At 40.9% G+C, this 15,805-nt stretch overlaps 1 protein-coding gene across 2 annotated transcripts; it reads left to right on the forward strand.

Annotated features, from left to right (window-relative positions):
• Window positions 1-780: 780 nt before the first annotated feature.
• On the forward strand, window positions 781-11,611 carry LOC109628470 (potassium channel subfamily K member 4). 2 transcript variants are annotated; one of them, XM_069510182.1, is made up of 8 exons: window positions 781-926; window positions 2,313-2,442; window positions 2,724-2,994; window positions 8,037-8,151; window positions 8,271-8,431; window positions 8,523-8,709; window positions 10,181-10,323; window positions 10,867-11,611. In XM_069510182.1, exons 3-8 carry the CDS (start codon window positions 2,806-2,808, stop codon window positions 11,467-11,469), a joined length of 1,398 nt encoding a protein of 465 aa, XP_069366283.1. In that variant the 5' UTR covers window positions 781-926; window positions 2,313-2,442; window positions 2,724-2,805; the 3' UTR covers window positions 11,470-11,611. The 2 variants fall into 2 exon arrangements, with proteins under 2 accessions (XP_069366283.1, XP_019941131.2); XM_020085572.2 differs by having other exon boundaries at window positions 872-1,003.
• The last annotated feature ends 4,194 nt before the right edge of the window (window positions 11,612-15,805 follow it).

The following is a 15,805-nucleotide window of genomic DNA, read 5'->3' on the forward strand; positions in this document are numbered from 1 at the left end:
CTGGTGGAGGTAAAGATAAAATGCCTGTAAGCAGAAACAGCATTCAGGACAAACTTATATTACATTAACAGATGCTTTTTAAACAGAGACTCAAGATACAAAACAGAATTATTTGTTTTCGCTATTCAATTCTGCTGTATGATGTCATGGTGTCTACTGTTATATGCTGTAACCTGCAGATAACCATGTTACTATGGAGTGATGTCATCAACATAACACCATTATACTTTGCAGCCAGGAATCATGAAATGTGAAGCAGAAAATGTCCTCACCTGGTCGGTACTTATGATGTTTTATAAGAACTTCTGAGAGTTCACTTGAGTTTCCTGGATCACACACACACACACACACACACACACAGAGAAATAGAGCAGCAGCAGTTCTGTCAGGCAGCCTGTGAGGTAGATGGGATATTGAGAGTGAGGTGAAGCGAGGCTGAGCCGGCTTCCCCCTGCAGAGTCAGCAGTGTGACAACAATCAGACCTCAATCAATCTTCAACATTGATCCCACTGAGATAATCAATATATACACAATTATTTCACAGTGGACATTGCCATTACACACTGAAGCACAGTATTAGCTCCATTATGTTTTTGCCAAAGAGAGAAAGAAAAAATCACTGCAGCTTTTCTGAGAGGGTGTAAAATATATACAAAACAAACTGGAGTCTATAGCTTTCATTTCCACCTCTTCTTTATCTGTGCTGCTCCCTCTCTCCAATTCCCTCTCTCACTCTCCATAAAGTCCGTTTGATTGAGTATCTTTTTCTCTCTTGTGCGCTCAGCAACAGCCTCACACACACACTCAGACACACACACACACACACTCTCATATACTCTTGCTCACACACGCTCCCTGGACACGGCTGCCTGAACTCTGCATGAGGCGACCAGAGCTCTGGATTCTCTTGATCTTGCGTTTTGAGGTGAGGCACACACACTGGACACTGGACTGTCAGGTGCTGTGGTCGGTGCCATACGTCTTATGGAGGGAATCCAAATGGTAATAAAATGGGATCTATGGGCACGGCTCAGCTGCAGCAGCCCTGTTGTGGAAGGCGTAGTGTGATTTCCTTTTTGTCAAGTGGTGCATTATCTGTGTGTTAGGTCTGTCTGAGGTGGGTTTACTGCTGATATAGGTGGGTTTGCATGTTTGATGTTCTCTGTTGCTGTGTTACTGTTACAAAATATTGGAATAAGAGCTGTGGTGTAAAACAATTTTTAATTAATGAATTGCAGGTTAAATGTGATGATCACACACGGACGTTTGTCTCTTTTCTTATTGCTTGTGCCACTACTATACAGTACAGCTACTGTAATGTCAGCATGAGTCCATATTCTGCAAACTGTGGAGCTTTGATGTGTCCAATTTACTAAGTAGACCGTCCCTTTGTTTCCAGCAGCTGTAAAACTGTTTGGAGAGCAAGTGTACATTTGCTGTCACCATGTTTATTACCCTAAGTTTGGATCAGAACCAGCTGATCTGCTGAGGAAAGAACTTAAGAAGATGGGTTGTAGTTTTTTTCTGGCCTGCAGTCCAGTGATCCGTCCCTTTTTTTAATAATTTCCCAAGTTTTTACTGGATAAAGGGAGCATCTGACATCTGATCAGATTCTTGGCGCCACTGCTTTAACACCAGTGTGGACAGCCTTATAGCTCGAGTTTCAGTTTGATCCTCCTGGGTTGAGCTGACTGACCAATCATCGCTCTAAGGCTGGTTTCAAGTTTCTAGCTTTCACTCTTATTTGGATTATTTTGCCATATTTCTTCTGATCAGCATCAACTACAGGACATAGATGGTCATTTGTCGCCTCTCGTCACAAACCTCCATGGTGCATATAAGTAGAAGATGGAAACAGAGAAGGTGTAGCAATAAGGAAAGTCAACAGGTGGTTTTTGTTCCACAACAGTATCCACATCTCTCACCTTGTTGTTGATTGTTGCCTTGTCATTGAGGATCATCCTCTCCACTCACTGCTGATGTGTTTGTGAGAAAGTGAACATCTTGTTACTTATTGTTGTCCTGTGGCTTAAGAGGTAGAGCGGGTCATCCACTAATCAGAGGGCCGGCGGTTTGATCCTGCACACTGTGCCTAGATATCCTTGGGAAAGACACTGAACCTCTGACGGATGTGATGTGTGATCTATGCTGCACATAGAGGCACTACATGAATGTGTGTGTGTGTGTGTATGGCAAACACTGTAGTGTAAAGAGTTGTTATCAACGCTAAAAAATACTTTATATTGAATCAACCATTCAAAATCACTGACATAAATGCTGAGTGAATTCACATATGTCTGCTCCTGTCTAGTGTCCCCTCCGTCAGAGTGTGAGGTGGACGGGCTCCCGGGTGGTTACGGGTCCAGGGACTCCATCCTCAGGCCTGGTGTGAAGAAGGACTGGAAAAGACGCAGGCGTGGGCATCTGAGGCGGATTGACAGGTCAGTGTAATGTGTGCATCTGTTTGTGTATTTGTAACATGTATCAGTTGTTTTATTGCTCTTCTGGGTAAAGTGTTACGTGGGTCAGATGACAGGTTTTTATCAGGGATGTTGCATTTACTGTGTCAGCAGTGTGGTGAGGCCTGAGTCCATTTAATGCCTCGTGTGCAGCTAATGGGGCGGCTCCTGCTGCAGACATGTGTGTGGCCCCGTGCTGCTGTCAGACCCATGTGGTCAGCGTGAAACTACTTGTGTTTGTGTGGATGATGATGATGTTTCAGCTGCAGCAGCTGGGATCCAGGCCACGCTGAGGCTGGCAGAGAGAAGCAGCAGTCTACGTTCGGACTGGGCGGAGGTGCAGCCATGCGGTGCTCCACCCTGCTCGTCATCTTAACGGGGGTGCTTCTGTACTTGGTGCTGGGTGCTGTGGTGTTCCGCGCCCTGGAGGCCCCGCGGGAGGAGAACAAGCACATGATGCTGCAGAGCACGCGGAAGGACTTCCTGTTGAACTTCACATGTGTCGGTGAAAACAACCTACAGGCCCTTATAGAGGTAAAGCTCCTTCCAGTTTTGCGATTTCAAATGAGGAGGCATTGTGGTAGATAGTCTTGAAATGGGCCTGAATTCCCTTTACCATCAGATTTGACTTATTTGAAGCAGTGGTTTCCAACCTTTTTGGTCTTGGGAGCCCTGAAGTGAAGCAATATCTGCTGCAAGGCCTCATTTCAGATTTTGGCCTTGATATGAATAATGAATAGTTCAACGAAACAATTATTTTCCTTCCCAGATTGTGCCAATTTAAAGAATTTTAACAAGCCTCTCAAAGTTAAAGGGAAGGAGAGTTTCTTTAATGACCTTTGTTAATCAGTCTAACCACAGGATGGGATCTACAACTATGCGGTAATGTATCCCTTTTTGTGTTGAAGTCAAGCTAAAACAAGCTAAAACAGTCAAAGCTTTCATACTTTTGTCACTAAAGCTTAAAAGACTAAACTAACAATGATTAAATTCCTGGTGCTGCTGCTAATTTTGACAAACTTTTTATTTGTTCATAATATTTTTCTCTTTTATAAAAGTTTTCCGAAAGGGTCCAGGCTACTGAACCTACCGTTTGTGCATCAGAAAGTGTGACTGTGTACTAAGTTACGGCCTGTTGTTATTTATACGTAAACAAACACCAAAGAGGATCTGTAGCTTAGACACTGATAACCTCTAGAGGCTAAAAATACATTTTGGCAGGGTGTCTGACAGACAACTGGCTCTGATTCATATTGTATTTTCACTGTATGGAACTTGACTATGACAACACAACTTATCACAACTCATATTGTTAATTCTTTTGTGGGTCCTGAAGTAGACTTCAGATTTGTGTAAGGGCAGGGCAGAGGTGTAATCGGAGCAGTTTGTAAGGATGGGTCAACTCCAGTGTGTGTGTATGTGTGTGTGTGTGTGTGTGTGTGTGTGTGTGTGTGTTCATGGTCCAGGAATTTCTCATGTTGTGGGGACCTGAATGTCACATTATGGGGATCTTGTCTTTCTTTACAAAAACAAGTATAACGGAAATCATTAAATTTTAAGGTGAATATGTGTTTAAAGGTCAGGTTAAGTTTAGGTTTAGGTTAAGGTTAGAGTAAGTCTCCAGGAAGTCCATTTAGGTTAAGTCAATGTAATCCTCTGAAGTCATGGAGACATGACAGCTGAATAGTTTGTGTGTTATGAGCCAGCTTGGCAACCGTGCTGTGATTCCGAGATGTTTGTCCTCGCTCCAGAATGCACGTTGTAAATGACAGTTTGAGCCTGAAAGTGATCTGCATACAGTGAGTGACTCAAGGCTGAGTATAGCAAAGGCATAAACATGTGAACAGTTTCCTTACTATACAGATAAAATGATGCATTTCATCATTTAGTTTCATGATGTAATTTGACAGGGTGACAGTGGTGTGGTTACAACCCTCTCGCTTTTCAGCCAATCGCAACTCCTGCCTCTAAAGCTAACAAACTCAACAACTGCAACCAGATCCAGCCTGTTTGCACCTGTTTGTTAAAACGACAATAAAAAAAATCAATCAACTAGAAGCTGTTGCTTTAAATAAACGCAGTGCGCAGACACTGAATCTAACTGTGCATTCGCATGCTCCTCGGAAGCTCAGGTTCCAAAGTTGTAAAGTTGTTACGACTTTGATGTGCTCATGTGCTTTGAAGTCGGAATGTGGGAAAAAATTGCACGTTTGACCAACACCTTTGCACCTCTTTCCAATATTTGCATGATAGTAAAGAGGAAAGAAAAAGGATCAGGTGTGATGGAAATATAAATAATTTAAAACATATACATTTCAACAATAAAATGTCTGTATTGACTAAAAAGTATGGTGTTAGGCACTTGTAAGAAATGGATAGTTAGCCTGTGACAAAAGTTACATTTGAAAACCTAAAATTAAAAGAAGAGAAATTAGATTTAACTGTAAAATTATGATGTCAGCAACTTGTGTACTGACTTTTTTGATGACTTTTGCTGTGTTGTGGTACGCGGTCTCACATGCAAATGTTTCTGTGGTGCACCTCCAATCTGTGCAAGCAAGGAGCTGGGTAGAACTTTGCATCCTGTGGCGAAGCAAATCGTAGTGTGGCTTCACACAGAGTGAACTTTGTCTGGCAATATCCGCTTCACATCCGTGCATTTGTGACCAGGTCCTTGTTTTTCCAACTTGAGGTGGCGTTCACATTCCAATTTGCAATTATTCTGACATTAATGCACAACAGAGCATTGTTTCTATCTATCTACCTAGTTGTGTGACTGTGTGTATTTTTTGGTTTACACCATTATAGAGAATCAAACTAAATCCAAACAAATTGTTGCTGGGTTATCAAGCTCAACCCACCCTTGCATGTTCTTAGGCTACTAAGTTCATAAAGATGTGTGATGCAGATTGACTATAACATTGTTGTTGCTCCAGCTGACAAGAGCTGATCTGGTTGCATTTATTGAGCTTGATAGCTTGAGACAACGCCCTTATTATGAAAAGTTAGAACTATATGAAAAGGTGCATGACAAGCTTTATTGGGAGGAATATGTTTTTAAAGACATGTCATATAAAATAAAAATGTCCATAAATATGAAAATAGAAATCATTTAGTAGCATTTATAAATATTTTAGTAGGTTTAAATCATCTCAAATTATTCAAATATTTCATATATTACATAATTTATTAATACGACAAGTTTATAACTATATATTTCACATTACACAATTTGTACATAAAAATAAGAATTTTTAAATGTATCCCCATAAAGAAATTGTCTCCCAAGTCATTAATTGTGATTTAAAAAAGGACAAAGAAAAGAAAAGCATGTGTTGGCTTTTCTCAATTTTCACATCATTATAACAGAAACACATTCACATTAATAAACATTCAATGATCTAATGGTACTTATTCCCATTTAATTCCTGTCAGAAAACATTAAAACGTAGAAATCATTAGGATGAATGCACTTTAAGATCTTAAACACATGAGCTCTTAATGACAGCCTGTACAGAAACAGGAGTAATCTTATTCATAAGTGAGCACGGCAGCTGTCACAGAGTCAGACGGGTCAGGTTTCACACAACCAGCATCGACTGATGTCTCAACCTCAACAGGTTTGATAGACTCCATGTTCCGTCCTTCAACAATGTGATGCACTGTAACGTAATTGTACAGTTGTTTTATACCACTAGCTATTAATGTGGTGGGTTATCTGTATGGCTTTGTGGCACAGCTGTTTTTCAGGAGGCCTTTGTGACCATATATGGTCTGATAATAACAAACTGATGCATAGTACAGAATTTAGTTTAGTCAACTAATCGCTCAATCAACTGAAAATTTAAATAATTGTCAATGATTGAGGTTATTGAATGTGTTTTAGTTATTCATGAAGCAGAAATAACAGTCATCCTCTGCAGTGGTTTTCACTGTAAATCAAAGACTTTTAAGTTTTGAAGCATCAAAACAAACAATCTGAAAGTTCCACCTCAGACTATAGGAACATGTGACTTCTTTCTGTGTTTTATGACATTTCATGAATAAACAATTGATTCATTAGCAGAGAATAATAAACAGATTAAAGATTGTTGGTTGCAGGTTCAAAATCTATTTTATGATTTAGTATGTATAGGCTGAGTATTAGCTTATAATTGTTTGTTTATAATGGGGGGCCCAAGTGAAATCTGATAGGCCCTTGAATTATCCCTGTCTGGTCAGTAGCCTTTCAAAAAAAGTAGTCACTCACTAATAATACTTACAATACACACGAAAGTTTATTAAGATTTCTTATTTTCAAAGCTTTTTTAAACAAGCAACAATTTTCAAAAATATATATATAGGTGGCTTTGCACAAAGCTATAGAGCTAACAGTAAATGCATCTAACTGAATCAGGAATTATGCGTTTGATGTTGGACATATAAACTGTGTAAATTGTGGCCCCTTTATGGCCCCTGATTTAGAAAAATCCTAAATTCGCCCCTGTTGTTTACCTATGATGGCAGGCACGTGAGGGCCACGTAAAGCTGAAGTTCTCTGCTCTCACTTATGACTTGTAGTCCCATCTACAGTCCATATCAGTGAAGTTTGGAAAATCGTCAGACAAATTCAAATTCACTGTTGTGGTGAAAAGAGACAGAGGCTGACAGGCACATGACTAACTTCAAAATGTACTCTTGGACGCTAAGTAAAAGAAAATCTCATTACCCATTACAATCCAAAATGTTCAGGCAACAAAACCAGTCCACAATGTAAAATGTACTGTATTTACTAAAATGCATATGTAGTCACTAACATCTGCAGAGTCAATGTTCAGTCACAGCCTATTCATATTCGCTTTTAATTTCAGAATGAACAAATCTCTTCAAGTACCCTCAGACACAAAGCAGATAATTAGATCAGGTAATTAGATTATCTGTGCTGGCAGAGGTTCGATACACTTGGGGCAGAGTGGAGCCGGTCGCAGTAATACATCAGTAATACAGCCTCTTGTCACTGTCTGTCACTGACAGACTGATGCTGATCATGACAGTGCATTTTCTACATCATTTGCAGCTGGCTGTAAAGTACTAAATTAATTGATCTTGAACTAGGCAGAATAACTGATGGGTTCATTTATTCATGTGTGAGATCTCCTTTTTATGCCCTTTTTACCGTCTAATTAAAGGTACAGTGTGTAGAATTTGGAGACATCTAGAGGTGAACTTGCACATTGCAGCTGAATACCCCTCACCTTACACCTCCTTTCAAAACATGACAGAGAACCTGTGGCAGCCTTCAGTTGTTATAAAAACTCAAAAGGTGTTTAGTTTTTCCAGTCTAGGCTACTGTAAAAAACATGGCACCCTCCGTAGTGAGGACCCGCTCCTGATGTAAATATAAAGTATTGAAATATAAAGGACCTGTTCTAGGGTAAGAAAAACTACTTTCCCGACAATTTAGATGAAACACGCACTAGTGAAACTTTTTATAGAAGTTCTGCCAAACAATCCCTTTCACCTAAATCTCACAAACTGGACCTTTAAATATTTATATTAATTTCATAAAATAACTCTTCTCCAATGTCCCATCCCAGGAGGTGGTGGAGGCCATCGGTGCAGGTGTGGATGCCAGCAGCAACACCTCCTTTGTCAGCCAATGGGATCTGGCCAGTGCTTTTTTTTTCTCAGGGACAATCATCACAACCATCGGTGGGTGCTAATGGGTTAAAGGGTGTAACTATTAAGACCACCGCATTTTATTCTGATGACGCATTTTTGACTGGAATCCTGTACAAATTGTGTCTCTGATCTCTGACCCTACATGCCAGGTTTCGGAAACATCTCCCCAAAGACATACGGAGGGCAGCTGTTCTGCATTTTCTACGCCCTGGTGGGAATCCCACTGTTTGGTATCCTGCTCGCTGGCGTCGGAGACCATCTGGGTACTTGGCTGAGGAAAGCTGTTGCCAAAATAGAGACCCTCTTCCTGGTCAGACCCAAAACAGTGCTGTACATGTCTTCTTTGCTTGTTCTTCCCTTCATTTTTCTCATCCCACTGTGTTGTGTCACCCTGCGGACAGAAATGGCGTGTGAGTCCTACTATTGTGCGAGTGATTTCAGCCGTCCTGTCCATCCTGCTGGGTTGCGTGCTCTTTGTTGCAGTACCCATCTTGGTTTTCCGAAGGGTGGAGGGCTGGAGTCTTTTGGAGTCTGCCTATTTTGTAGTTATCACCCTGACAACAGTGGGTTTTGGAGACTATGTTGCAGGTACACAACAATAGATCCACCACATGTTCCTAAACATAGCTTGTAGTAGTGTGCTCACACTCTGAGGAGGAAGGGGGTGAATACATTATCATTAGGAATAAATGGCAACTTCCACAATGGCCAGATTATAACATGGTTTTAAGATGTAAGGCATATGAATTACAATATATTTGAATTCTAATATACTGTATATTTATACACTCTCCAATAACTAACATAGCCCTTTTTACTCACTGTTAATGGGCACAGTAAATGGGTCCCACTGTGCACCAATACAAGAAGGACTAGATAAAGTAACATATGAGTTGCGAAAACCTTGGTGGGAGCCATTGTAATCATGATGCAACATTGTGGTACTGAAAAAACTTCCCTGCACTCATTAAAATACCACAGATCACTAAAATGGCACTCAGTAGAGTCTACCCAGGCCCACAGTTCTCTTAAATCAATCAATCAATCAATTAAATGTTATTTGTATAGACCATATTCACAAATCACAATTTGTCTCATTGGGCTTAACAAGGTGTGACAGCCTCTGTCCTTAACCCTCAACAAGAGTAAGGGAAAACTACCACAAAAAAAACCCTATTATCAGGGGAAAAAACCTATGAGAGCCACATGTGAGGGATCCCTCTCCCAGGACGGACAGAAGTGCAACAGATGCCACGTGTAACTGAGAACATCAGCAAAGTAACAATATTTACAACATTCATTAGAAGAAACAGTAACATAATGGAAAGTAAATGAATTGAGGAGTTATTGTCAGTTATGGTAGAGTATGTGAGTAGGCATTTTGTTTATCAAGCAATCTTGTTGAAAATAATAGAAAAAACAGGCTACATTACTTAAGTCGACAGCTTCCACCAATAATACTCAATTCATTATAGAGAAAGGGTGAGATTGGGGCATGAGGGAGATTCTTGTGTCTGGGTTTTCCTGAACTTCCCAAATCATTAAATCCGACCCAGCTCTGTCAGCATGTGGAGAAGAGAGCAGGGTTTATTTTAGCCCTGAGGTCATGTCACAGCTGAACTTATTCTAACCACAGCAGAGGTCAAAGGATCTTTTAATAACCCCTGATATCTTGTTGTAAGTCAACATGCTTTAATGTACAAATCAATAAGAATTTACTACTCCCAGTTTGTGCTGGAGTGAAAATGTGGCTTCCGTTCTTCTACGTTTGCTTTTACATATTTTTTCCTTATTTGTTGAATCTATTGATCGGTAGATAAGTTGCTGTTATAACTTAATTAGTCATCTATCAGTATGCCTGTCAGTTATGATGCATTAAGTTCACTTAGCACAGACAATTTTCTCATCAATTATTCAGGATGATTTTCTTTTAAAAGGGCAACTATTGATTTATCTTATCTGCTGCATTGTGTCTCCCATCATGAATGTTTGGACATGGATGGATGTATGGTAGTGCTGCCTTAACCGACTGCCACTGTGTCCTTGTGTCTTGTCAAAGGGGATTCTGGGATTGCAGGGAGCGACCACTGGTACAAGCCTCTGGTGTGGTTCTGGATCTTGCTGGGTCTCGCCTACTTTGCGTCTATCCTGACAATGATTGGTAACTGGCTCCGGGTGCTTTCTAAAAAGACCAGAGCTGAGGTATACTTGCATTCTTCCATTTGGTTTTATTATGTTCTCTCTCCATTTCTTTATTTCCATCATCTCTCTTTTTTATACTCTTTTTCTTATTGACTCTGATTCAGCAGTAGTTATTTTTCCAAAGGAGAGAGAAAGGAAGCTATCACTCAGCTTTATAACAACCACTATTTATCCCAATACCCCCTCCCATCCCACCCTGAGTCCCAACATCTCAGATTAATAACAAATGAAAAATACACAATAATCAAACTATCAAACAGCTTATCTTTTTGTTATATTTTTTGTTTTTAATAAATGCATAAACCCAATAAAGTTTAAAGTGGGGAAAATATGATAATGATAATAACACTCGTTAGTATTATATATCTGAAATAAGACAATAAGGTTGTATGAAAAATATTAACCTTGATTAACCAAAATGAAACAAGAAGATAGAAAGAGAAAGAGAAGAAAGAAGAAAGAGAAGAAAAAAAGGGAGAAGTAGAGATAAATAACTGTGTATTAGATTTGGCTCAACTCAGGTTTGATCCTTCTCTCTCTCAGATGGAAGAACTGCGAGCACACGCCACCGACTGGACTCAGAACATCCAGAATATGTCGGTGGATTTCCGCATCCCAGGAAAAATTGACGACCCCTTCAAGAGGCGCCGGAGAAAGCGTCGCCATGGCTCTCGCAGCCACGGTCAGAGTGCGTCAGGTACAGGGCCCTCTGAGGGGAAAGAAAAGCAGCATGAGAACCAGACAGATTCTGGATCATACTCCTCCTCCTCCTCTTATTCCAATGAATCAGGGTCTGGATCAGAAACAGACTCTCAGGCCACGCAGACGGAGCGAGTGCCTGAAGAAAAAACTGAGAAGGAGGAGGCTCCTCCTGAGCCCCATCTGTCTCAGCCTCTGGACTACTTTGGGGAGAACCTTGCCTTCATTGATGAATCATCAGATACTCAGAGTGCTAAACTTCATCTGGATCCTCTGCTGGACCCAACACAACCCAACTCAGCTCGCTCTCGTCAGCCGAAGAGGAGACGCCACAGAAGGCCTGTTCCACTGAGAAGCCCCAAGGTCAATGGCTCCAACTCTGACAGGAAGGAGCCCAATGGAAACCCCAAACCAGTTCCAGGTCTACCACTGAACCTTCAGATTTAGGCCTGGTACAGAAACTCCAACTTGATATATGAGATGTATGGAGAATCTGACAGAGAGCTTTCCAGTGTAGCAATTTATCTGTATATATGTGCTGCTTACTTACAGACACTTGATGAAAGCATATTGCAGAAGAAGCCTTAGCCACTTGTGATTTGCATTTAATGGCCTTAGCATGTGAGTGTGTTTGCCTTAATCAAAGATGATGAAGTGACTTTTATGCCAATACTCCGGTTACTTTATGAAGAGCTACTGCTCTCTACTGGGCCAAGACAGAAGTGCATCTCAACTTCAGGGCTCCCATTGTGTTTTACTAATCCACACCAGTGCAAAAAGTTACAGAGCAACCTAAGGAGGAGGTTGCTTACACTCTTCAATCCTGCCAACTATAATTAAACAGGTACTAAACAGGCTCTTGTACATTTTAAGTATGAAACAAACTTTTCTAAATGCTGTGTGAATAATGGCTGAACGACCATTTGCATTTTGATGGTTAAATGCATTAATCCAACTGTACTGCATCTATGTAATAAATATTTTTTAAATGAAAGCAGCACTGTGCCTTACAAGCATTTGTATTATATTGTTGTAAGTACATGTTTTCTAAAGATGCTGTTCTGGCCCTTATTGCTAAATAAAAAGTGATCCCGTGATGCAATGGGAATATTTGCGGACAGCCAGATCTTGATTTAAAAATTCAGGCAACAAAGGACTGACAAGGGAGGTGAAGCACATCTGGGTGGGGCAGGCCATCACTAAAGAGGGAAAATTGGACAAAAACAGGAAGTAACCGAAGGAATGTGATGTTAAAATAAAACAGGAAATAAAAGTGTAATGGAATAACTTAAGCATAGGGCATGTCACCACTGTCATGACATAAGGACAGTATCTTCTAATGTGACGGTGAGGATGAAAACATTGGCGTGGCCAGTGTTGCCTGGTGGACAGGGAGCCAGGTGCTGCGAGACTTGAATAGCAGACTGTACATGCAGCACTGTTTGTACTGTATAAATGCCCTTCGGTTTGTCAATATGTTCCTTTTAGCATGACTGCAGCTCCTCAGTTGATCCATGTAAGTGATACTCGGCTGGTAACTCTACCTTGGTGTTTCAATCTGAAAAAGGCACCAAGGACACACATTGTGCGACATCAAATTGTGCCTGGAGTTATTCTATCATCTGTATTTTCATGTTGTTTGAAAGTAATGCCTATGTCACAAAATACCTGATTAATAAATGTTAATCTTATTTATTACCTCCCCCTCTCCTCTTCTGAGTAAATGCATGCTGCTGCTTCTCTGCAAACACAACCAGCAGATGGCACACACTCTCACATTTTCATATGTACAGCACTGAGACATAACATCACAGAACAGAATCCATCCAAGGTCTTTGGCTGAAACAGGAGTAGAATTGAAATGATTTGTTATTGACCAACTTAAAGATTTGAAATGAGACAAATCACAGTCTGACTCTCGTCCCACTTGCTCTCGTGTTTTCAGGGTGAGTGAACGAGACGTTTTAAAGGAGCATGAACTGTGTGAACGTTCCTCTGGCCTCTTGTTAATCTGACACTTCACTGCAGGAAATGCAAAAATGAAAAGAGCAGCGTTGTGGCGTAGTGATCAGGAAGTGAGCCGGCCCTGGTGATGTGCTGTGGCAGTGGGTGACCTTTCAGTGGAGGACACTCACACTCAGCTGCTATAACGTCATCAGCACCGCTGCTGCACTCTCCCCTGGCTGCCACTAGAGGGAAAATAATTTTGGCAGTGTTGGTAAATGCTGATGTCGGCGATACACTCCTGACCTGGAGTTAAAGGGGAAATCCGTCCAAAAATAGAATTCAGACATGACATTTCTTTAATAATGTGCTCAGGTTTTAAGAACTGAGACAGCAGGGATTGTGTAGTTTAGACAACAAAAAGAGCTGTTCCATAATAAACAATGAGGACAGTTTCTCTGTCAGAGATATGTAGAGGACATATGACTGCAAATTAAATGAATCTCAGAAAACCTATGCTTTTAGAGGTTTTGCCATTTCAGTGGATAAATAATATTCCAACAAATGTATCATCACTTACTGATGCTCTGATATCCAATCTAGTGTAATCTCAGTCCATATTTAATCATACAGGCTTTACTAAAATACACTAAGCTTTATATTTTTTATTTTGTTGAGTTTATTCTCTCCTGTCATCTGTTCATCCATTTGTCAACTCAGCTTTGTGGACCAGGACAAAGTGAAATGCAGCGTGCTATTTAAAATCTTCAAACCCATATGCTATGATCCAATAACCTTATATACTGCAGCTTGTGGTGCTTGTATACAGATTAGGGGTGTTTATAATGTAGGTGTAGACTGATCTCTATCAGTGCTGTTATCTATGACTCAGTGCATGCACCACAATAATGTGGTGCCCAAAAGTCTGTGTGTGTGTGTGTAGCAGAGGCACAAAGGCTTCTTGGTATTTATGTATCAGCTGACACCTGTCTGAGGTCACGACCTGCTGTAAGAAGCGCCCAAAGGGACCCCAGCTCCCTTCCACTATAAACGCACCATCATAGACAACACTGCGCCGCGTCTCAGACAGCTGCTCCTATCAGTTTATAATGCACGTCGACCAAATCTCCACAACACGAACACAAACCCAGAATCTAACATGACCACTGCTCTCGCACACACAGGGATGATGATGATGATGATGCAGACTCTGCAGCAGAGAGTGTGTGTGTGTGTGTGTGTGTGTGTGTGTGTGTGTGTGTGTGATGCAGCCCCGCAGAAGTGCAGTGTCTGCAGCAGAGACTGGGTGACCTTGATTCAAGGTCGCACTGACACTGCCGTCAGTTTTTCCCTCCCGTGCACGCACCACGGAAATCCTGTCCCAGTGCACACGCGCGCTTCATTATGCTTCAAACAGACCACACTGACGTTTATTATTGTCTATATAATCAGAGGTGGGGGCTTATTTAAACCGTGCAAAAAAGGATATTCCCTGTAATCTGAACCCAGCTCTGTTTGCATTATTCGTTGATTGCTTTATTTAAAATCTAGATGAGTGGACAGTGTGTGACACATTATATCTCCTCTGTGTCAGCTGCCACCACGCAGGCATGCAGGAGACTATTTCTAGAAGCAGAAGGCTACAAAGTTTGAAAATCAATTTTCTAAATCATTTGGACGATATCTCCGCCTTTTGATGACAACAACATTGTAGGTTTCTGGATTAAAACTCTGTGTCGTGGTCTCATGTCATCACAGTGAGCCAGTGCCTTCCCTCTGCCTTAGCAACTGAGCTGGGTCAGTGTCACAAGACCGACAGCATGACTACATTTTCCATAGAGGTGTGCCTCAGGAGACATGTGTGATCTCTCAGCAACACTCTGATTTAAATATAAAACAATATCTGTTTTAACACCGGAGATACTACCAGTGGCAGATTTATGTATGGTATATAATAAAACCAAGAGGAATATCTAGATTATTATTAAACAGCTGAGTGGCCACTGGGAATTGGATAATCAGACATTTTTAGTGGGGGAGGGTTGACTTCTGCAGCTATATCCTGATTCTGCACGATTGAACTAACTGGTGTGAATGTTCAGCTGCAGACACGTGGACATATCTAGACTATATAACTAGACTGCATCAGGATTAACGTAGACTGGGTCAAATGTTTATATATAACCTGTATAGAGAGATATTTGAACGACTTGCAGGCCATCATCATCATCATAACGCTGATGACGCTGGTGGAAGGAGCTCTCGTACGTAACGGAGGCACAGCGGACGTGAATTGGACAGAGGGAGGAGAAAAGACACGGGATACAGATTTTCGTCACAGCGTCAAGTTACAGGGAGACACTAGGGTACAGGCCGGAAGTCACGCACTTCAGTTTTTCTTACAAAATAAAAGCGGGATTTGTTGGGGGGTTGTGTTATCTAGAGTCAGACATCATCTATTTTTTGTGTACACAGTTCCTCTCTCTATTCTTTCAAGATATGTTCTCCTATAACCACCAGCTTCATGATCACTCCACAGCTGTAAACTAAACAACAGAATCAAGTATTTTCTTGTTTGCATCCATTTGTTTTAAATTAAAATACCATCACAATAAATTAAATTATATTTGCAACGCCTACTCTGTCCCTCAAGACCCTCTTTACTTTGGAAACCACATTTTCTTATTTTATATATGTCTATAATGTATATCTCTCATGCAAGTGCAAACCAATGAAAGATGTTTGTTTGGCTCTATAATAAAGGCTTTAAATATTTTACGCTTTGATTTTGTTTTATTGTGAAGCTCCCCCCCCCTCCTCCTCTGACCGGATATTCGAT

Source organism: Paralichthys olivaceus, chromosome 15, assembly GCF_024713975.1.
Source record: "Paralichthys olivaceus isolate ysfri-2021 chromosome 15, ASM2471397v2, whole genome shotgun sequence".
In the NCBI taxonomy this organism is placed as follows: Eukaryota; Metazoa; Chordata; class Actinopteri; order Pleuronectiformes; family Paralichthyidae; genus Paralichthys; species Paralichthys olivaceus.

What these genes read in the sequence shown, in the direction of transcription:
- LOC109628470 (XM_069510182.1), top strand. Translation starts at nt 2,806, where the DNA reads ATGCGGTGCTCCACCCTGCTCGTCATCTTAACGGGGGTGCTTCTGTAC. An exon ending in GACAATCATCACAACCATCG is followed by an intron (nt 8,152 to 8,270) that starts GTGGGTGCTAAT and finishes CCTACATGCCAG; the next exon opens with GTTTCGGAAACATCTCCCCA. An exon ending in AAATAGAGACCCTCTTCCTG is followed by an intron (nt 8,432 to 8,522) that starts GTCAGACCCAAA and finishes CCCTGCGGACAG; the next exon opens with AAATGGCGTGTGAGTCCTAC.